A 22232-nucleotide genomic window follows, 5' to 3' on the forward strand; every position below is an offset into this window, starting at 1 on the left:
CAAATGTCTCCCCGGATGGCCAACTGTTAGGGATTATTCACATACCCGCATTCCAGCGGCAGGGTTACCCCTAGGGTGCCTTCCACATTTACGGTTCTGCGCTCCTATGACCTTTAAGGCTACATTTGGCACAGCAGCTTATTGCATTTCCCTACTGATTTCTGCATTTTATTTGAGCTTTCACACGACGGGAAAGCCGCTTCTGAGAATCTGCTGGAAGCTGAGCCCGAATGTACGTCTTAATTGCTTCCAGAAATAATCCAGCGTCCGTGGTTGTCCCACGTCACACACACTGGTATGAATGAACTTTAGCATGGCATGCTGGTCTATCAAGTCAAAATGGCAGAGTTCCCACATCAGACCATGTTGTCGTTTAGTCATGTCCGCCTCTTCGTGACCCCCTGGACCAGAGCACGCCAGGCACTCCTGTCTTCCACTGCCTCCCGCAGTTTGGTCAGACTCATGCTGGTAGCTTCGAGAACACTGTCCCACCATCTTGTCCTCTGTCGTCCCCTTCTCCTTGTGTTCTCCATCTTTCCCAACATCAGGGTCTTTTCCAGGGAATCTTCTCTTCTCATGAGGTGGCCAAAGTCTTGGAGCCTCAGCTTCAGGATCTGTCCTTCCAGTGAGCACTCAGGGCTGGTTTCCTTCAGAATGGAGAGGTTGGATCTTCTTGCAGTCCATGGGACTCTCAAGAGTCTCCTCCAGCACCACAATTCAAAAGCATCCATTCTTCGGCGATCAGCCTTCTTTATGGTCCAGCTCTCGCTTCCATACATCACTACTGGGAAAACCAGAGCTTGAACTATACGAACCTTTGTTGGCAAGGTGCTGTCTCTGCTTTTTAAGATGCTGTCTAGGTTTGTCATTCCTTTCCTCCCAAGAAGCAGGCGTCTTTTCATTTCGTGGCTGCTGTCACCATCTGCAGTGATCATGGAGCCAGACCAGGACCTGGGTTCAAATCCCTCCCTTGGCAACAAAGCCCACTTCAGTAACCTTGGGGGCCAGTTACTACTTCTTAGCCTAACCTACCTCACAGGGTTGTTGTGAGTATTAAACGAGGAGGTGGAGAGAACCATGTCCGACGCTTGAGCTATACTTGAAATGTAAGGTAGAATGTAAATGCGATAAATGAACTTAACACAATGTTCCCCCAGGTCTGAATTGAACAGATGGAATCTGTTCACCGAAAAGAGGAGGCATTAAGCCATCGGGTTTGCCAGCAACGGAGACAAAACACTGATGCCCGGAGAGGATTGTTCTCATTGCACAACTTTTATTCTTGCGTTTAGAAAACAGAGGGGGTGTTGGGAGGGGGAGAGGCACAGGCAACTGGCACATTTTCGAGGCAAGTGATTCTCTCTGCAATCTGACAGAAAGGCAACCCTCCCTGTCTTGGATATCTTTTTTAAAAAATAAAAATCAAAGGCACACATTCTCTTCATCTGGCTGAAACAGCTCTTTCACCAGGTCCCAGTGGGGCAGACAGTGGGTGATCCTTTTCCCACAGCTGCTCGAATTTTCAAAATTAGACAAATTTAGAGAGAGAGAGAGAGAGAATCAGTTGTCTTTCTACTCTTTTATTCCTTCAAAATGCATGCATAGAAATTGCATATGTATTGCAAGTATAGAGCTTAGGGGGGAGAGTCTGCATGGGAGTCTAGTCTCCATGCAATTTGCAAAAATAAAAAAAGGGTACTACATTGTTTTTAAACTGCTAGGAATACTGTGGTTGCACAAAGCAAACATTTCGCAGTTGCCCTTGGGCAGAATCATACCAGCTGTTCCTTGATTTTTAAAAATATTTTTTAATAAACTGCAAGCCTCTATAACTGGCGTTCCTTAAATAGTTTTGGGCGGACTTTGGCTGTTACTGACCTATTGCTTTTGAAATTGAATCCATGCAAAGTGCTACAGGGGCTCATTCCCCGGTTTATAAATGGGGGGGGGGTGATTTCCTTCATTTGTTGGGTGAGTGCTGTTGCCGTCACGTCAGTCTAGTCCGACTCCCATCACAACACTCCTGGCCTAACTTGCCCATAACAAATGGAGTTAAAACGGCAGACTACAGGAAGTGATGGATTTTTTATTCCTGAACGATTCTCAAGGATTAGTGGGGCCAAACTCCAGCCACAGTGCAGAATTCGCACACGGAACACACGCAACCGCTGTCACGATCTTGCCACCAGCCCAGACACAGGTCCCCCAAGGAGAGCTGTGGCTTTGCTAAGGGTAAGAATTTCATATTCAGGCCCTCTCAGCTCCCCAATTCCTGAAATGAAGGCAATTGTTCCGTCGTGAAACTATAGTGAATTATAGAATCTGCACGGGCACCGCCGTAAACCGAGCCGGCCTGGGGAAAGGAAAAGCAAATACCATTGCAAACTGGAGGCTTCTTTCAAAAAGACACCCACCCGCTGTTAGTAAACAAAACAGTTAACGTAAATCTGTATTAGCAGTTGCTTTTCTAACGGAGGTTAAAAATGCAAAATAAAACAAACATAGTAAAAGGGGCCCCCTATTGTTGTTGTTTTTTTGCTTTAGCAAAGGGAGTGGAAGAGAAACTGAAAAAAGAAAAGAAAGGGATTTATTAGAGACTGTCCCGCCTCGCAGGGAGGACTGCTGGGCAGATGTAGCATGGAACTTCTAAAAACAGTCCAGAACAGGCTCGGTGATGTCGGAGTGGGGGGAGCGCGATCCCACAGGCAGGCCGGCCTTACGAATACATGGTGAGCTGCAGCCACTGGGGAAAAGAAGACGAACGTCACTCTCCACATCCTCTCCAAGTTTCTAGTTCTCATCTTCAAAGCATCTCAGCAGCCCAACTCCTTCCCCATCTGCATCTCTCCGTCTCCTGCAAGCTGGTCTCCTTCTCCCCTATCCTGCCCCATATCTCCCCGTCTCACCCATAGGCTGTTTACGCCCCAGCATCTCCTCGTTCTTGATTTCCCTCCTCGGAAGCAGAGCTCACGGCAAAAGCTTTTCCTGAGCCAAACTATAGCAAGTTTGCCTCCGGCAAATCAATGGGAGACTTAGTTGCTCCCTTCTCTTTCTGCTGGGCCCAGGAAAATAAGCCCCGTCTGCACAGTGCGTTGAAAACGGTGCCCCACCGCTCTGAAAAGCCATGGATTCCCCAGGGAATCCTGGGAACTGTAGTCTGTTAAGGGAGACTCGCAGAGCTACAACTCCCAGAATTCTCTGGGAAGAGGGATTGGCGGTTGGACCACTCTGAGAACTGTAGCTCTGTGATGGCATCATTATTATTATTATTATTATTATTATTATTATTATTATTATTATTATTTTGTTAGTTGTTTTATCTTGCCCAGGGCAACCCAAAGCGACTTACAACCAGCCAGACAATCAGCCCCACATAAATACATTAAAAACAAGAGGAAAGAGAAATACGTTAAAACCATCTCACCCCACAGATAGTTTAAGGCCAAAGGCCTGGTTATAAAGGGAGGTTTTCAGCTGGCACTGTAATGAAGATGCCAAGCGAGCCTTCCTAGGTAGGGCATTCCACAAACAGGGAGCCACCACGGAAAAGGCCTGTTTTTGTGTTGCCCCCCTCCAGACTGGAGGGGTCTCCTAAGGACTCTCGGCAGCCATAACAAACTGCGGTTCCCAGAATCCCACAAACGGTGTAAGATTCTGACTGAACATGTACAGTGGTACCTCGCAAGACGAATGCCTTGTAAGACGAAAAACTCGCAAAACGAAAGAGTTTTTTGTTTTTTGAGTTGCTTCGCAAGACGGATTTCCCTATGGGCTTGCTTCGCAAGACGAAAACGTCTTGCAAGTTTGTTTCCTTTTTCTTAAAACTGTGCATTCACTTCGTGGAGCAACTCATAGCACGCGGTGTGGTAGCCTTTTTGAGGTTTTTGAAGACTTTGGTGCTTTTTGAAGCTTTTCCAAAGTCCGTGCTTCGCAAGACGAAAAAATCGCAAGACGAAAAAACTCGCGGAACGAATTAATTTTGTCTTGCGAGGCACCACTATAGTCAGAATATCCTGATGGCAAGAGCCATTTGAGAATGGACAAGACTCCCTAGGGTGGTGATATACCACATTTTTCGCTCTATAAGACGCACCGGACCATTAGACGCACCTAGTTTTTGGAGGAGGAAAACAAGAAAAAAAATATTCTAAATCTCAGAAGCCAGAACAGCAAGAGGGATCGCTGCTTTCGCTGCACAGCGATCCCTCTTGCTGTTCTGGCTTCTGGGATAGCTGCGCAGCCTGCATTCGCTCCATAAGACGCACACACATTTCCCCTTGCTTTTTAGGAGGGGGAAAGTGTGTCTTATGGAGAGAAAAATACAGTATTCTCCTTCATTGGAGGTTTCTAAGCAGAGGTTGGATGGCCATCTATCAGGGATGCTTCCGCTGTGATTCCTGCATCCCTTCCAACTCTACAATTCTGATTTGTTTTGCTTATTTTTTACATTGCGCACCACTTTGTGGCGCTTTTTAAAAAGTGTTTTTATAAATGCTTTCAAATAAACAATAAATGCATGTGGTCGTTTTTTGCTTGGCTCATTCCTTAACAACCCTAACCCTTCTGTCCCCAAGATCTTTGGATCCTTGCTGGGTGTAATGGATGTATGGGGTTGCTCGTGCGTAAGTTTGCCACCACTCCTGGCTAGGTAGCCTGGTTAAACCTTTCCTGCCTGGACAGCCCTTCACTTTGTGGCTGTTCAGTCGCTAGCAGAATCCGTCAGTGGGCGTTTCTTAAACTTCTTCCAGCACAGAAGCTCTTTGACGCCAAGTCTACGCCTACTTTCCCTGCGCGGAGGTCTTCTGCGCAGGGTGGGTGTGGGCAGAAGAGGACCTGTGCTCTCCCCGCTGGTCTCCAGCGAAGAGTCCTGGAGACCCCTCTCCGATTCCCCCAACCGCCCCCCTTTATCCCTGGTGTTACGCTGATTTCCTTCCCCAGCCGATGAGTTCCCTCTCTCCCTGCTTGGCCCTTCTCCGGCATCGCTTGGGAGCCCTGCCTCCACTTCTGGCTCCGATGTCAGTTCCCTGACACTGGGTTTCCGCACTCGGTGGATTCCTCCTGCTCAGCTCCCTTTGCCCTGGAGTGGAACAAGAGCCAGACGTTCTCCTTACCTCCTTCAAGCTCACACGGATCTGCCCGCTTCCATCCCTGTCCAGAGATTTGAAGGCACCTGAAAGCAGAACGGATACGATACGTTAATCTTTATTGCCATTGTCCCATACAGAACAACGAAATTGAAAAAAATCTACATCAGACATTCAGAAACCAACAAGCCTGCTATCCCAGCTTGGTTGGCCCTCTAAAAACTCTGATACCCCATAATTAAATACAATATATTCCCACAGAGACTACCTTCCACTGTGTTTAGAACCAAAATCACATTTGGATAGAAACTGTTTCTCAGGCGCCTGGTCCTGGCCTTTATACCCCTGTACCTTCTTCCAGAAGGCAGAAGCTGAAAGAGATCATTTCCGGGGTGCGAACTATCCTGCACTATCTCTGCAGCTTTCTTATGGCACCTGGCAGCATAGATTTGATCTAAGGTGGGAAGAGTGCACCCAGTTATTCTCTCCGCAGTCTTGACAACCCTGGACAGCATTGTTTTTCCCCTGGCCGTGCGGCTCCCAAACCACACACACAGACCATAAGTTAATAAAGTGGTACCTCTAGATACGAACGGGATCCGTTCTGGATCCCTGTTCGCATCCTGAAGCAAACGCAACCCGCGTCCGTGTGTGTTGCAATTTGCCGCTTCCGTGCATGCGTGTGATGTCATTTTGAGCATCTGCACATGTGCGAGCGGCGAAACCCGGAAGTAATGTGTTCTGTTACTTCCGGGTCGCCACGGAGCGGACCCAAAAGCGCTCAACCTGAAGCACATTTAACCCGAGGTATGACTGTATCGTCACAGAAGGATGTGGTTCTGTACTCAAGAGCCATGAAGTTTGGGAATCAGTGATGCCCTCAACCCAGGCCATGTTGACATTCGCACAAGCGGGTGCAAGGACTCCCGTGCAAAGGCAGCCAGCCTCAGGGTGGGGTCACCAGAGGCACCCTACCCGAAACCAGCAGCTGCTCGAGACAGCTCTTTTTGGAAAGGAAACAAGGGACCTGCGAGGGACACCTCTGGCAGAACCCCCGGCGACGCCAACTTACGAAACATGGCGTCCAGGCGCACCAAACAGCTGATGAAGTTGTCAAAGTCCATGTTCCCGTTCTCATCTGAGTATCTGCGCACGATCATGCTGTACAGCTGCTCGTTCAGCCGGAAGCCTGGCAAGGAAAGGGGGGAAATTGGAGGGCAGGAAAGAGGGAGGAGCTAGTCAGAAAACAGCTCTTCTATTATTATTATTATTATTATTATTTGTTGTTGTTGTTGTTGTTGTTGTTGTTGTTTATACTTTTCAAGTTTATACATTTCATTAGTTTTACAATCAATTTAACATTTCAAAGTTTTGACTTCCTTCCCCCCCCCTTTCCGTGGTTCCTTAAATTTATTTCTTAATACCTTCTACACATCCAAATTCATTTAATTATCTACTTTAAATATATACTCTTATGAAACTGCAGGTTATCACAATAGTAATGTTTTTATCTGTTTGCAATTTATCTGTAAATATTCAATAAATCATATCCATTACCGTACTTTTCTCTCTACAAGATGCAGATTTTTTCTCCTAAAAAGTAATGGGAAATGTCTGTGCGTGTTATTGAGCAAATGTGTGGTCCCTGGAGCCGACTGGCCCGAGTGCAGGGGCAAAAATCAGGCAAAAATCGGATCGTGCGAGAGAGGAAGCTGTTGCTTTCCTGCATTCTGCCTCAGGGTCTTACTGCCCACCCTCTCCTGTTTTGGTTGCTGTTTGCTCAAACGGAACAAAGAGCAGGCAAATCCCCTCCCCTCCCCTCCAGGCAAGCAGAGGGGAAAGGAAAGGATCGCGTCCTTCCTTCTAATTCCTCTCCATGCTCCGGTGCTGCTGCGTCCAGGGAAGCATTTTAGGGACTCGCAGGCAGCCGGAAAACATGCAGGTGGGAGGGGGGGGGCTGGCTTGGGTATGTGGGGGGGGGACTTTTGCCTTCCTTTCCTCCCTCCTGTTAAACCCCTCTCCTGCATTCTTAGCCAGCTGCTTCTCTGCACACCCCTCTCGTGCTCCTTGTCCCTTCTGTGTTTTTCCTTCCCTCCCCACGTAAAACGTGGTTACAAAGCACGGATCCACATGGATCCTCAGGATCTTTGCATTGGGTCACCCCAAATTCACCATCAAATTACATAGCATGTCCATGGCTACAGCCTGCACCAAAAAAATCACGCACCCACTGTTGCCTGGGGCTGCAATGGTGCAAAAACGTGGTTACAAAGCACGGATCCAGCTCTCACTTCCATACATCACTACTGGGAAAACCAGAGTTTTTACTATATGGACCTTTGTTGGCAAGGTGATGTCTCTACTTTGGAAGATACTGTCTAGGTTTGCCATCGCCTTTCTCCCAAGGAGCAGGCGTCTTTTAATTTCGTGACTGCTGTCACCATCTGCAGTGATCATGGAGCCCAAGAAAGTAAAATCTCTCACTGCCTCCATTTCTTCCCCTTCTATTTGCCAGGAGGTGATGGGACGAGTGGCCACGATCTTCGTTTTGTTGTTGTTGAGCTTCAGACCATATTTTGCGCTCTCCTCTTTCACCCTCATGAGAAGGTTCTTTAATTCCTCCTCACTTTCTGCCATCAAGGTTGTGTCATCTGCATATCTGAGGTTGTTGATATTTCTTCCGGCAATCTTAATTCCGGCTAAGGATTCAACACCCTTTTAACAAACTACAGCTCCCAGAATTTTGGGGGGGGGAAGCCATGACTGTTTAAAATGACATCATAGTGCTTTAAATGTATGGTGTGGATGGCGTTTTTTGGGTACCCAATCACATTTGCTCCTTACCTGCTGCCTCAAAGGCTCCTGGGAGTTCGCTGCTGCCGATGGTTCCAGATCGATCCGTATCAAATTGCTTGTAGATACACTGATGTCCGGACAACCCCAAAATTGGGGGTGGGGGGAGGAGAACAAAAAGACAGGTAAAGCAAGCGGGACAGCTAAACGGAATAATGTCCTCACCAACCCAAGACTCCACAACAGCCCAGGGTGGATAAAAATCCATGGTTTTTTAAAAATAAAATTTAAAAAATATTATATTTTTTAAAATTTAAATCGGATTTTTAAAATAAAATGCTTTTGGAGGAAAAATCTTTCTAAAGATAGTTTTCTATTTAAGTTACATTATAGTCCAAAGGCTATTCATCAGGAAATAAGGATTTACTTTAAGTTTTTCATGTGTGGTAAAACTCAGTCTAAAAATCGTTTAACCATATCGGTTAACAAATACGGATACATATGCGATAACGTTATTGTTTTAGTTAAATAAATTGTTTAAATTGTTATGAAGGAAATGATTATTTTTCTCCTTCCAATGATTATTTTTCTCCTTCCAACAGCAGAAAAGTTGTCCAAATAGAAACAACAATTTTGTAATTATCTGCCTGTGTATTTCCAATAGTATAACCAAATCAGTCATTTTTTACATAACTGTAAAAACTACTCTGAAAATTTGTGATTCCAAAAATGAAACCTTCCTCTGGTTGTACATATTAAGGGGATGCCAGCAAGGCTGAACCTTTCTGTACAAAAATTATTTAAATCAATTCTTACTGACTAGTGATTTAAATTGATTTGATTTAAATCAAATTCACCCTGCCAGAGCCCCATCCCTAAATAGGAGTGTGCTAGATGCAAAAAAACAAATAAAAATTCAATTTACCTGCCACTTCTTGATGTTGTTCCAGAGGTACTTGAATTCCTCAAAGCCCAGTTTTCCGGTTGTGTCGCTCTGCACAGGGCACAGTCAAGGAGCAAAACGCCACAAGCGCACAGATTCCCACCCCTTTTTCCCAGAAGCAGCACGAAAAGCAGGCAAGCAGGGATATCGGGAGCCAGAACGCAAAAGTCCTCGAGAAGCCACACAATTTTATTATGCACCCTTGTTCCTAAAATACGTCAGTTTCAGAGATCTTGCAACGTGGAGGTAAACGAGAGAAAAAATATTCTGAATCCCAGAAGCCAGAACAGCAAGAGGGATCACTGCACAGACTACATTCGCTCCATAAGACGCACACACATTTCCCCTTACTTTTTACGAGGGGGAAAGTGTGTCTTATAGAGCGAAAAATACGGCATATATAAAAGATAACGTAGAGGGAGCAAAACCCAGACCCAGATCCCCAACTGGGAAGAGGATACGTCCATGACGGCCACCATGCTGCGACAAGTGTCAATCCCAAAGCCGTCCGTCTTCAAGTCCGGATCTGGAAAGGAAAAGGCAAAAGGAGGGTGAAACCAATGGCGGAATCAGAAGCCGGAAGCGCCATCCAGCCGGGGCGGACGGGACTTGGCTGTTGGGACCTCAACCTCCACTAGCTCCAGCCAGCATGACCAAAGGTCAGGGGTGATAAGGTTTAATAGGTACTGAAATAATAAATATGAAACACTCCCATCAGTGTTGGCATCCCACCGGCTCCCAATACAGCCCCATTGGCCCCAAAGGAAACTAATCTTCCACTTACGCCGTGTCACCACTTTGTTCAGGATATTCATGAGTTCTGTGGCGCTGACTTCCATATCCTAGAACAAAAGAAAAGGAATGGTGTCGGCTGTAGCGCAAAAGGGAAAGCTCAGAGCCTAGAGAAAGTTGTTTCGCATTTCCCATGTGCATTTTACTCAGACGTAAGGCCCACCGGATGGGACGCGGGTGGCGCTGTGGGTTAAACCACAGAGCCTAGGACTTGCTGATCAGAAGGTTGGTGGTTCGAATCCCTGCAACGGGGTGAGCTCCCGTTGCTCGGTCCCTGCTCCTGCCAACCTAGCAGTTCAAAAGCATACCAGTGCAAATAGATAAATAGGTACCACTCTGGCGGGAAGGTAAACAGCGTTTCTGTGCACTGCTCTGGTTTGCCAGAAGCGGCTTAGTCATGCTGGCCACATGACCCGGAAGCTGTACGCCGGCTCCCTCGGCCAATAAAGCGAGATGAGCGCCACAACCCCAGAGTCGGCCACGACTGGACCTAATGGTCAGGGGTCCCTTTACCTTTACCTTTACCTTTAAGACCCACCGAGTTTGCAGAGAAAACTGCAGCGGGCAGCTGCCTCAAAATAGCAGTGCCATTGTGCTGGATGCAACTCAAATTCCCCGCCTGGGCCCTTTTCCCCCCTCATCAGCCAAATCCCAGAAGCAAGAGGCTAGTCCTCAGTGTTTACGGAAAGGCCACCAGGGGAGAAAACACTCACGTCTCCCGCCAGCTGCACAAAGAGCTTCCGGAACTGCCGCTGTTCTTCGCTTTCGTTGGCTTCGATGTTGGAAAAGTGGCTGCGAGGAGGCTGAGAAGAGAGAAGCAGAGAAGCAGGGAATTGGACGAGGGCCGTAACTTGGAGGGAGAGACCCTGCGCAGGATGTCTGGAAGGACCTGAAAAATCCCATGCCTGGGAAGCTTGAGAGCAGTGTAGGCCAGGGGGGACGGACCCAGCCTGCCCAATTCTATTCAATAAAATCCCAGGCAGTGGCCAAAATCAAACTTCTGGCAGCTTCCTGAATTGGCAGCCTGTCTCCAGCGCAAGCGGCAATGAATATTGCGGAGCAAGAAAAATGGAAATGAAGAACTTACCGGAGGTTCTGGGTTATACTGAGCGGCTGCTTCACTGATGGACAGCAGGCATGGAGGAGAAAAAAGATAAACCCGATCAGCGGTGGGTCTTTCAAAGCATTGCCACGGGAATGGATGGTTCAATACAGATCCTGCCAAGCTGGACTACAATTCCCATCAGCCCCAAGTGAGGTTTCCCTGGGCCTCACCCAAAAGCTATACAGTGGTGCCTCGCAAGACGGAAAACTCGCTAGACAAAAGGGTTTTCCGTCTTTTGAGGCGCTTCGCAAGGCGAATTTCCCTATGGGCTTGCTTCGCAAGACGAAAACGTCTTGCGAGTTCTTGTGATTTTTTTCCCTCCCCCCCCCCTTTTTCTAAGCCGCTAATAGCGCTAATCCGCTAATAGGGATGCTTCGCAAGACGAAGAAACCGCAAGACGAAGAGACTCGCGGAACGAATTAATTTCGTCTTCCAAGGCACCACTGTATGCTGCTCTTCCAGAATTCATAGAGGAGTTCATAGAATCAAAGATTTGAAGAGCTGGAAGGGATCCCCAGGGGTCATCTAGTCCAACCCCCTCCAATGCCGGAATCTCGGCTGAAGCAGAAACCTCCAAGGAAGGAGAACGCACAACCTCCCAAGGGAGTCAAACGACTCTTCCTGTCAGAAAGTTCTTCCTGATGTTGACTCAGAATCTCCTTTCTTGTAACTTGAAGCCCTGGGTTCAAGTCCTACCGTCCAGAGAAGGAGAAAACAAGCTTGCTCCATCTTCCATGGAGGCTGGGCGGCCATTTGTCGCGTATGATCTAGGGCAGTGTTTCCCAACCTTGGTCCTCCGGCTGTTTTCGAACTACAATTCCCATCATCCCTGACCACTGGTCTTGCTAGCTGAGGATTATGGGAGTTGTAGTCCAAAAACAGCTGGAGGCCCAAGGTTAGGGAATGCTGATGTAGGGCAGCGGTTCTCAACCTGCGGGTCCCCAGATGTTGTTGGACTACAACTCCCATCATCCCTGAGCTCTGGCCTTGCTAGCTAGGGGTGATGGGAGTTGTAGTTCAAGAACATCTGGGGACCCACAGCTTGAGAAAGGCTGATCTAGGGGGCTGGACTAGATGACCCCCAATGTCCCGTTCAACTTTATAGTTCTATGATTCTATGTGTGTGTCTTTATTTCATAAAGTATATACACCACTTAATTGTTGTTGTTTTTAATATGGTTTACAAAACAGCAAAACTGAGAAAAAACCACAATGATACTTTAAAGCAGGCACCCCCAACCTTCGGCCCTCCAGATGTTTTGGACTACAGTTCCCATCATCCCTGACCACTGGTCCTGTTAGCTAGGGATCATGGGAGTTGTAGGCCAAAACATCTGGAGGGCCGAAGGTTGGGGATGCCTGCTTTAAAACATACAAAAATTAGAATATTAAAACAGATTAAAATTACTTCAACTTTCCACACTCCTGGGTAGACTGGTCTAAACAAGTTTTTTATCAGGCATCAAAATGCAAGGAAGAAAAGAAAACAACGGTAACATGTAAAAATGTGCATGTGCACGTTTTAAACCAAGCTTCTAGCCCTCACTGTCTCAGAGATAAGTTTGGAATGGTGGGAACATTGCTTTTAGAAAGCTCAGAAGCAGAGCTGACTTGGAATCATGCCTCATGCTGTGGCCTTATTTGCATACAGGATAGTTGGAAAATTCCAGGTATGATTCAGCAGGAAAAGGAAGAAATAACTCATTCCCCTCCCAGACCTACAATTCACAGAGAGGTTTAACAGTCTTTCCCTCTCAGTGTTAGAAATTCAGATATATAACCTAATCGCCGAACGGCACCTTAGACCTGGGTTACGGTCGCCACAATGGAAAGTTGAGGCTCCTTCCCCCCAAAGATTATTATTATTAATTTTTTAATGCATTTTTATTGGGGGGTTTTAACATATCATTTCCAACAGTCATATAACCTAACTATTTATCTTATACAATGTTTTAGACTTCTATCAACACCTCTTGATGATTTTTCGTTCTTTATCACTTATTTTGCATTCCTTAATTTCACTATTACTCTTAATTGTCATTAACTAATAATTCTCCTCATAGTCTTTCTTGCAATATTTCAAATAATCCTCCTTAAAAAACTTCTTGCAGTCCTACTAGCCTAATCTGTTCATTACAATTGCTTTTCAAATAGTTCGTATTTTTACTCCAGTCCTCTAAGAATCTCCGATTCCGCAGGTTTCGAATCCTTTCTGTTAATTTATCAAGTTCTGCATAGTCCATCAATTTCATCCTCCATTCCCCCCTGAAGTTTATTATTATTATTATTATTATTATAACTATAATTATCACTATCAACATATCTTTACCACTTTATATTTTAAATAAGAAGTCTCAAGTTGACAACACCTTAAAACATCAAATCAGACAATCCAGAATAAAACAAATTCAGACTCCAAAGAAAATATCTCAGATCCTTCTCTAAGTGACATTTGGCTTTTCCCAGTCACCAGCCTGGTATCCAGAGATCTCCACAATTTGACCCGTGCCAGTCCCAAAACATACCCGGCTGATTTCTGTTTCTTCTTCCCAGGGAACTCTGGGAATTGTAGCTCTACGAGCCGAACAGGTGTCTCCTTACAACACTCAGCGCCCTTAACGAACTACAATTCCCGTCATTCTTTGGGGCAGAGGGAAGACATAACTTTCTAAAGTGGTACCATGGTTCTTTATATATATCTGAAGGAGCGTCTCCACCCCCATTGTTCTGCCCGGACACTGAGGTCCAGTGCTGAGGGCCTTCTGGCAGTTCCCTCCCTGCGAGAAGCCAAGTTACAGGGAACCAAGCAGAGGGCCTTCTCGGTGGTGGCGCCCACCCTGTGGAACGCCCTCCCAGCAGATGTCAAAGAGAAGAACAACTACCAGACTTTTAGAGGACATCTGAAGGCAGCCCTGTTCAGGGAAGCTTTTAATGCTTGATGTATTACTGTATTTTAATATTTGGTTGGAAGCCGCCCAGAGTGGCTGGGGAAGGCCAGCCAGATGGGCAGGGTATAAATAAATCATTATTATTATTATTATTATTATTATTATTATTATTATTATTATTTTTTAAAGGTAAGGGTTGAGTGTGGCCCCAAACGCCTTCCTCCACTCACGAGCCCTGGACTTCACTCCCGAGAGTCCAAACTTCAGCAGCAAAGCTGTAAGCGGTACAAGAATAACTGCAATCCTCAGTATGTTTACCCTGAAAGGAGTGTCCCAAAGTTAAGTGGGACTCACTCCCTAGGTAAGCGTGTTTGGGACAGAAGCCTGACTCTTCTTCTGATAGAGAAGACCTGGGTTTCATTCCAGCTGCTGGCGGCTGTTTTGCTTGTTGACCCAAGTTTCCCTGCATGCTAGCAAACCAGTCTGACGGTAAACATGAACTAGCCGTTCAGCTACCAGCCCATCTCTGCAAACAGTGGAAGGAAAGGTCCTCAATGGCAAAATACTGTATTTTTCCGTGTATAAGATGCCCTCTATTTTGGGGATCTAAAAATTAAGAAAATGGGGGGGGGGGGAATTGTCCACCAAACGTCTTATCGCTCGCCACCAGCTGCTGCCAATCACCCACATGAACACTGAAGACAATTAGGGGGTCAGTCCAAGCAAAAATTTCAAAAAGAATGGGGGAAACATAGAGAACACCTTAAAAAGCAGTCCCCTCAAATTAATACTTGGACTTGTTTCGATTAACTTCTGCAGGATAATTTATGGTACTTAAGTTAAAAATTGTATTTAAAAAAGGGGGGGATAACAAACTATGATGGAGATAGTTTACTAAAAATGAAAAGAGAACCGTGTAGAGAGGATGAAGGAAGTTAGATGGAAGAAAGGAAGAACAGAACTATGGGGGGGGGGGTTGTTCGCTATTTGTTTTGTATAAATTTAGGTACGTAGTTATAGATTATTTGTACAGTCAGACCTCGTGTTACAGCCACTTCAAGTTGCGTTTTTGGGGAATATGGACCGCCCAAACCCAGAAGTACCGGAACGGGTTACTTCCGGGTTTCAGCAGTCGCGCATGCGCAGAAGCACTAAACCGCGCTTTGTGCATGCGCAGAAGTGCCGAATCGCAACCCGCGTGTGCGCAGACGCGGGTTGCAAACGCTGTGGGTTGTGAACGTGCATCCCGCATGGATCACGTTCGCAACCCGGGTGTCCCCTGTATACTTTTTAAATTTCTTTTTGGTTGTGCTTTTGCTGTTGTTTGTTTTATAAACGTTTGTGTATATGTTGTAAATAAACTCGTTTTTTAAAAAACTCACCTGATGGCGCTGATGACTCCTCCCAGGATTCCCATGGCTCCGCCTCCTCCACCGCCGCCGCCTCCACTGCCTCCACTCCCCCCTCCACCACCTAAAAACCCCCCAATGACATTGCCAATGTTGATGTTCGCTCCCCCAATCTTGATGTTGCCCCCTCCGCCGCCGCCGCCACCTCCTCCTCCACCAAGGAAGTTTTTGACAAGGAACATTTTCTGAAGTGTTTTCTCTGTTTGGAGAGAAAGGAAAGTTTGTTTAAAACACACACAAACACACAACTTCTGCTTATTATTATTGAAGGGTTTATTATTGAAGGGTGCATATAACATCCTGCCAGAATGGGAGACAAAAGATGAAGAGGTGAAATCAGTGATGATTAAATGGGCAAACAAATTATGAACAAATTAAGGGATAAATTCACACATCTCTGAGTAAACTTCAAGAAAATGGGAAGAAACTTCCAACCAATGATAATATAATCCTGTGCCCACAGACTGGGAGAAGGTCCCATTGAAGTCAATGAAGCTCTTTCTTTTTCTTTCTTTCTTTCTTTCTTTCTTTCTTTCTTTCTTTCTATTCACATTTATAGGATTACACTGTAAAGAACAACACAAAACTGGAATAGATTTCTGGATGTGATGTCTGGAAAAGATTATGCAGCAGGGTGCCTTGCCTTTATTTATCAATTTACAGGGTGTAATACCCACCCACTCCAAAAAAGGGGGGAGAACCCCCTATGCCTTTACCTCTTTTTAAAACTAAACTATGACCCTTAATATTTAATGCACATCACTTGGGAAGACAGGCGAACTAATGCCAGTGTAGTGGAAAAAGCAAAGATCACGAGTGTCAAAGCAATGATTCTTCAACATCAGTTTTGTTGGACTGGTCATGTTGTTCGGATGCCTGACTATCGTCTTCCAAAGCAACTACCGTATTTTTCGCCCTATAGGACACACCGTCCCATAAGGCACACCTAGTTTTTAGGGGGGGAAAAGTTTTTAGGGGGGGGAAATAAAGGGGGGAAAATTATTTTTCCCCCAGGCGCTGGGCTGGGGCGGGGGAAGCCCGAGCTTCCCCCGACCCCAGCCCCCAAACAGGCAGCTCTCTGCAAGCTGTGGGAGCCCAGCGCTGGCTCCCGCTACTTGTGGAGAGGTCCGTGAAGTCTGGACGCACTGAGCTCAGCGCGCGCAGGCTTCAGCATGCAGGCAACTCTCTGCTTGAGGAGAGCTGCGCGAAGCCTGGAGAGCGAAAGGGGTCGGTGCGCACCGACCCCTCTCGCTCTCCAGGCTTCAGCGAAAGCCTGCATTCGCCCCATAGGACGCACACACATTTCCCCTTCATTTTTGGAGGGGGGAAAGTGCGTCCTATAGGGTGAAAAATACGGTACTCTATTCCGAACTTAAGAATGGAAAGCGTAATGCTGGTGGTCAACAAAAGAGGTTTAAAGACTCTCTCAAGGCAAATCTTTAAAAATGTAGTATAAACACTGACAACTGGGAAACACTGGCCTGCGAGTGCTCCAGTTGGAGAACAGCCTTGACCAAAGGTGTCCTGGGCTTTGAAGACACTCGAACTCAGGACACAAGGGAGAGATGTGCTAAGAGGAAGGCATGCTTGGCAAATCCACACCGGGATCAACTCCCGCCCAGGAACCAATGTCCCCACTGTGGAAGGACGTGTGGATCCAAAACTGGCCTCCACAGTCACTTACGGACTAACTTTTAAAACCGTGTTTATGGAAGACAATTTTACTCGGCTACGAGGGATTGCAGAAGAAGAAGAGGAGGAGGAGGAGGAGGAGGAGGAATGGTGCATGTTGTTTAAAATGTCTCCATCCTGTTTTCTTTCCCAAAGAATACTCTAAGAGGTTAATAGTAAAAATTCTGCCTGTACCCAAAGGTTAGATATCAGCCTCGTAGAAGTGTGCCTGAGAATAGTTTGGGGGGGGGGGGTTACATGAAGTGGGACCCCTCCTTGCAGGGGGATGGGGGTCAAAGGCACAGCATGCAAACAAGGAAGCTGCTGGGTTGCAACAGTTAACCCCTCCCCGCCACAAACTCTGTATCGAGACTATTTTAATGCGGCACACCCCCTCCTGGAGGAACAGGAGGAACGAAAGAGATCAGGGGATTTAGAAAAGCTCAGGGAAAGGTCTTTAGCCACGCTTGGAAAAAACAGGCTTAACTTAATGGTCACCGTTCAAAAAGGTAATCACCACTCCTTGTACTTTCCTGCATTTAATTTCCTACTGTCCTCAACAAGGCCAGATTTAGGTTTGATGAGATCCTCAGCTCCTGAAGGCAATGGGGCCTTTTATATGTCCAGCTGTCCACAACAAATTGTCGCTGTTTTTTTGTATTGAATATATGCTAGGTAGTCATTTATGGACCTCATAGGTATCTCAAGCCATTTGCACATGTTGCCGTACAACCAATCCATGCAGAATGTAGGCACCCTATATATAGAAAGGAGCAAAGCAGGGATAGTTTGAGGAGCAGGGGAGCAGGCGGGGGCCATGTATTACATCATAGGAGCCTACACAACATAAAACACTGTTGCTGTAGGTAGGTTTTGTTTTATTTGTTCTTTTTTCCTTTAAATTTTATGGGGGCCCCAAGAGAGTGGGGCCCAGAGCTATAGCTTGTTTAAAGGTAAAGGGACCCCTGACCATTAGGTCCAGTCATGGCCGACTCTGGGGTTGCGGCGCTCATCTCACTTTATTGGCCGAGGGAGCCGGCGTACAGCTTCTGGGTCATGTGGCCAGCAGGACTAAGCCACTTCTGGTGAAGCAGAGCAGCGCACGGAAACGCCGTTTACCTTCCCGCTGGAGTGGTACCTATTTATCTACTTGCACTTTGACGTGCTTTCGAACTCCTAGGTTGGCAGGAGCAGGGACCGAGCAACGGGAGCTCACCCTGTCGCGGGGATTCAAACCGCCGACCTTCTGATTGGCAAGTCCTAGGCTCTGTGGTTTAAACCACAGTGCCACCCGCATCCCTTATAGCTTGTTTAGCTTATGCATAAATCTGGCACTGATCCTCAATCTTAACCATTCCCACCCCTTAACCATGTGCGTCTGTGCGTTTCCGTTTGTGCGTGATGTCATGTGTGCATGTGTGAACCTGCAACTCAAGATAACCCTGCGTTCGGGTACAAATGGACTGGGATCCAGAAACGTTTCTGCCATATTTGCAGGGGGTTGGACTAGATGACCCCCAGGGTCCCCCCTCCCATATCTATGATTCTATGAAATATGCTGATCTTACAGGTGCCATGAAACTCTTTGTTGGTTTTTGTTTTGTTTAGTTTTTGCATGTTCAACCTTTCCGGCGAAGGGTTATTTGCAAATCTCGCCACACCCAAACAGCGCTAATTCTGGTTTTAAATGTTGGTGGCGAGGAGCAGAGGACACAGAGAGGGAGTTTGGGCGATCGGAAATTATTCCAATCCCATATGGACAAGGAAGGGGCAGCGGGGAGAGAATGCAATCGACTTTTCCTGCTCTAATCACTCCTTGTCCCCACACCCTCCCTCAATACTAGATCTATAGTAGATCTAAACAATACTATAGATCTATAAACAATACTAGATCCGCAGGGCCTGTAAGACAGAGTTGTTCCACCTGGCCTTTGGCTTGGAGCCAATTTGATTCCCTCCCCCTCTTTCTTTTCTCCTCCTGTGATGAGGCTGCATTTTAATATTTTAATGTTCTATTTTAATCTTGTTTTTAAGTTGTATTCATTCAACTTGTTTTTATTGCTTGGTAGCCGCCCTGAGCCCGGCCTTGGCGGGGAGGGCGGGGTATAAATAAAAATTCTTTTTTAAAAAAATATTATTATTATTATTATTATTATTATTATTATTATTATTATTATTACTACTATTACCTGGGAATCCTGATATCCAGCCTTCCCAAACCTAGTGCTGATGGGAATTGTAGTCCAAAACATACAGAAGACACCATGTTTGGCCAGGGTGTGTGTGTGTGTGTGTGCGCGCGCGCGCATTATAGTTGGATAAAACTCCTCAGTCTTCCCAGGTTACCTCATTCTCCCCAGCTAGTAAAATCCATATTTTTCTTTCCCGAGCTGCAAAGACGACCCAGACATCCCATGTTTCCTTTTTACACCGTTTCCCACTAGATTGTTACCCCCCCACAAAATAAGAAATCAATTTAAGAGCAGGACCCTCTAAGAAACATCGCTGGCGTTTGGAGAAAGGAAGGCATTTAATAAATGTTTTTGGAGCACCAGTTTAAAAACAGAAGCTGGAAATGTCCGTTCCAACATTCCTGTCTTGTGGGTTTTGTGTGTGTGTTTTTGGAGGAACTTTGCAGGCCAAACAGCCTGGCGTGTCTGTCGGGTGGAGTGAAACCGGATTAATTGTCCCAGGCTCCTCCTCGGAAGGAAGTCTGGGGTGTGTAGTTCTGCCAGCGCTTACGGATCTGCCTGCCAGGACTCCTGATTCACGGCCCTGCCTACAACTCCCAGGGTTCCCTGCGGTTACAAAAAAGGGTTTGATATTTAAACTATGGGCACATCCACACATTCAAAGAATAGCAAATGCGCATTTAAAGCACATGATTCTCCCCAAAGAATCCTGGGAATCATAGCTTCCCTTCACAAAGCTACCATGTGTGGCGCCCTGAACCAAACTACAGTTCCCAGCATTCTTGGGGTGAAGACATGCTCTTTGAATGTGCATTGAATATGCTTCAAATGTACGGATCTGCCCTTTGTTGGAGTCCTGGGCACATTTACCTGGGAGTAAGTGCCACTGTGCGCAATAGACTTCCCACCCCCACAAAGAAAAAGAGTTTCCTGGGAATTTAAGAATGCTTCGTAATAAAAGGATGGTTTGGCGTCATGAAATATAACAAAAGTGGGAGATGGCTGCACTGAAACCTTGAGATCTGGGCTGGGATCCAGACCATTGCAGCAGAGTAAAATGCTCCAACACAAGAGGAACCCTCCCCAGTTTGGAGAGCAGCTCAACACCGAGAGCAGGGATCGGTTGACTTCGCTGGAGCTAATATTTTGCAATAGTTTGTGGAGGAGTTTGCAATAGTGTTGCCTAGGAGAGAGAGAGAGTGTGTGTGTGTACAGCCCTATCGCCAAAGGAGCTGTGAGAATCGTAGAATTGTAGATTTGGACGGGATCCCAGGGGTCATCTAGACCAACCCCGTGATGCAGGGATCGGGGCTAAATTGGGACAGTTTGGGGCTGGGAGAGGGAGGAATCCCTAGACAAAACTTCTGCAAAGTATTAAATCCTGTAAAGTGACTGGATTACAGTTACCAGATGTCCCCGTTTCCCAGGGAAAAGTCCCCGGATTTACAAATCAGTCCCCATACAAAATCGATTGAAGTTGAAAAGTGTCCCTGGATTCACTGAAAAAATCTGGTAACCTTAGAATGGATCCCTTACTAGATTATCTCGCTCCCAACATCATATGCGTCTCATTGTAGACCCCATAAAGTTGCTGGATCTTTTGAAGGGTGGTTGGGAGGCATCGTTTGTGGAGCAGCCTCGGATTGGGTCCAAAGGCAACAGATCCCAGGAACGGATACAGGACCCATAACAGAAAAAGTTGGGCGGGAAAGGAAAAGCATTCGCAGCGGAAAATCACCAGATATAGGGGGATCCAAGAAAAAAAGAGGGCAATTGTATTCAACTAAGGTCTACTCAGAAAAACACCCATTAAAGTCAATGGGCCGAGGTGAGTCGTGTGCATTAATCCCAATGGGTCTACTCTGAGTAGGGGTGACAAAGAAGACAGTCCGGATGATTTAGGGTGGGTGAGAGATCTCCTTCGAAGGAGAGGAGATGTGTGTGAAAAGGAAGGGCGAGTTTTGCGGCGGGGGGAGTAGATTACAAAACGGAAACTAATGCTGAGAGGGAGAGAGAGAGAGAGCAGGGAGGGATCTAGCGCGCGCCGGATCGTGTCCAAATGGGCTCCAGGGGATTTAGAGGGAGGGGAAATGGACAGTGGACAAGATTTAGGGCAAGGGAGCCAGAGGAGGCCCAGTGGAGGAAGTAGATCCTTCCCGTAGTTATTAATGGGGGGACCGGGATCCACCCGGGATCTCCCCAAGGGATCCACTGCCTGGAAGAAGAAAGAAACCCCAGTTGGTGCCCAGAACCAGCCTGCAGGTCGGGATCTGCTCCCAGACTCTTCTTACCTTGGGGCCGAGGCTGCTGCGGGGTCGCTTCTGCTGCGGGCGGCTCTCCGTCGGGTCCGCTGCGGGATCTACCACGCCCGAGCGAGTCACTGCAGCGGAGCCGCCCGGAGGGCGCCGCGGGGTCCTAGCGCCCGCCCACTAGTTTGAATCCTGTGCTGGGGAAAAGCTTCACCGGTTGAATTTCCGCCTGCCGTGCCAGAAAAAAAGAAAAGAGACAGAACGAGGTTGAGATCGGCGTTAAATGACTGTTTCTTTTCTTTTTTTAATAGTGTTTACTGAATTTTACAAATGTTATATTCATCACAATTCATGTTTTCAACAAAATAGTATATAAATCCCTACCTTTCTTCCCCCAACCTCAACTTCAGGTTCATTAAGTATTTCCTTCTCCTGCCTGTTGTCTTTTAGTTACATTTTATAATCTTTCGGTTAAATATTGTTACAGTCGTTTCAATTTTTTTATCATCTTTCCCATATTACATCTTATCTTTTTTGTTTGATTGTTTTCTTCATTGTGAGTCCCTTCTTTAAAATACTGTAGTTCTTTAAATACAGCATAAACAGTTCCCAATCTTTCTTAAAATCTCTCTTATCTCATAGTTTCCCCCTTACATGACTGTTTCAAAAGGCTAGATAAAGGTCCTTTTTGAATGTGTGTGTGTGTGTGTATGGAAATATATTTCAATTTAAATAGGAATATTTGTGAGTAACAGATTGGCCTAGGATGTAACTATGTGAAATTGTATAATATTATGGATTGAAGTCAAAATGAAAAGAAATAAAGATGTTAATTGAACAAGTAAATCTTTTACAAAAATAGTGTTGGAAAACTACTCCAATTAACTATTTGGAAACTCAGCCAGGGGGATTTGAGGAAGTCACTTTACAACGATAACAAAAGTGGGATTAGTCAAGATAAATGTTTTGTGTGTCTGTTTATTTTTTGATCTTGTAATGTTTTTCTTGTTTGTTGTTGTGTTTGTTAAAATATTGGAAAACCAATTAAAAATTTTTTGAAAAAATATATATATTTCAGACTCCTCTTTCCCACCCCCACCGTTTGC

General features: G+C 46.1%; 1 protein-coding gene across 1 annotated transcript; it reads right to left on the reverse strand.

The window, feature by feature from the left end:
• Positions 1-1564: 1564 nt before the first annotated feature.
• CAPNS1 (calpain small subunit 1) lies at positions 1565-21291 on the reverse strand. The gene is made up of 11 exons (XM_083754223.1): positions 21169-21291; positions 14988-15213; positions 10700-10733; positions 10326-10415; positions 9605-9662; positions 9282-9346; positions 8803-8871; positions 7929-8007; positions 6157-6273; positions 5112-5170; positions 1565-2743 (listed from the first exon to the last, which is right to left on the reverse strand). The coding sequence occupies exons 2-11, from the start codon at positions 15194-15196 to the stop codon at positions 2717-2719; spliced, it is 807 nt and encodes a 268-aa protein (XP_083610349.1). The 5' UTR covers positions 15197-15213; positions 21169-21291; the 3' UTR covers positions 1565-2716.
• Between the last annotated feature and the right edge of the window lie 941 nt (positions 21292-22232).

Source organism: Podarcis gaigeae (assembly GCF_964106915.1).
Source record: "Podarcis gaigeae genome assembly, chromosome: 8".
Lineage (NCBI taxonomy): Eukaryota > Metazoa > Chordata > Lepidosauria > Squamata > Lacertidae > Podarcis > Podarcis gaigeae.

Excerpts from the sequence above, each read along its gene's own strand:
- CAPNS1 (XM_083754223.1), bottom strand. The coding sequence starts at position 15,196 with ATGTTCCTTGTCAAAAACTTCCTTGGTGGAGGAGGAGGTGGCGGCGGC. Across the intron at positions 8,008-8,802 it reads ACAACATCAAGAAGTGGCAG|TGTATCTACAAGCAATTTGA; the intron begins GTAAATTGAATT and ends TCCGGACATCAG. Across the intron at positions 5,171-6,156 it reads GCGCCTGGACGCCATGTTTC|GTGCCTTCAAATCTCTGGAC; the intron begins GTAAGTTGGCGT and ends TTCTGCTTTCAG.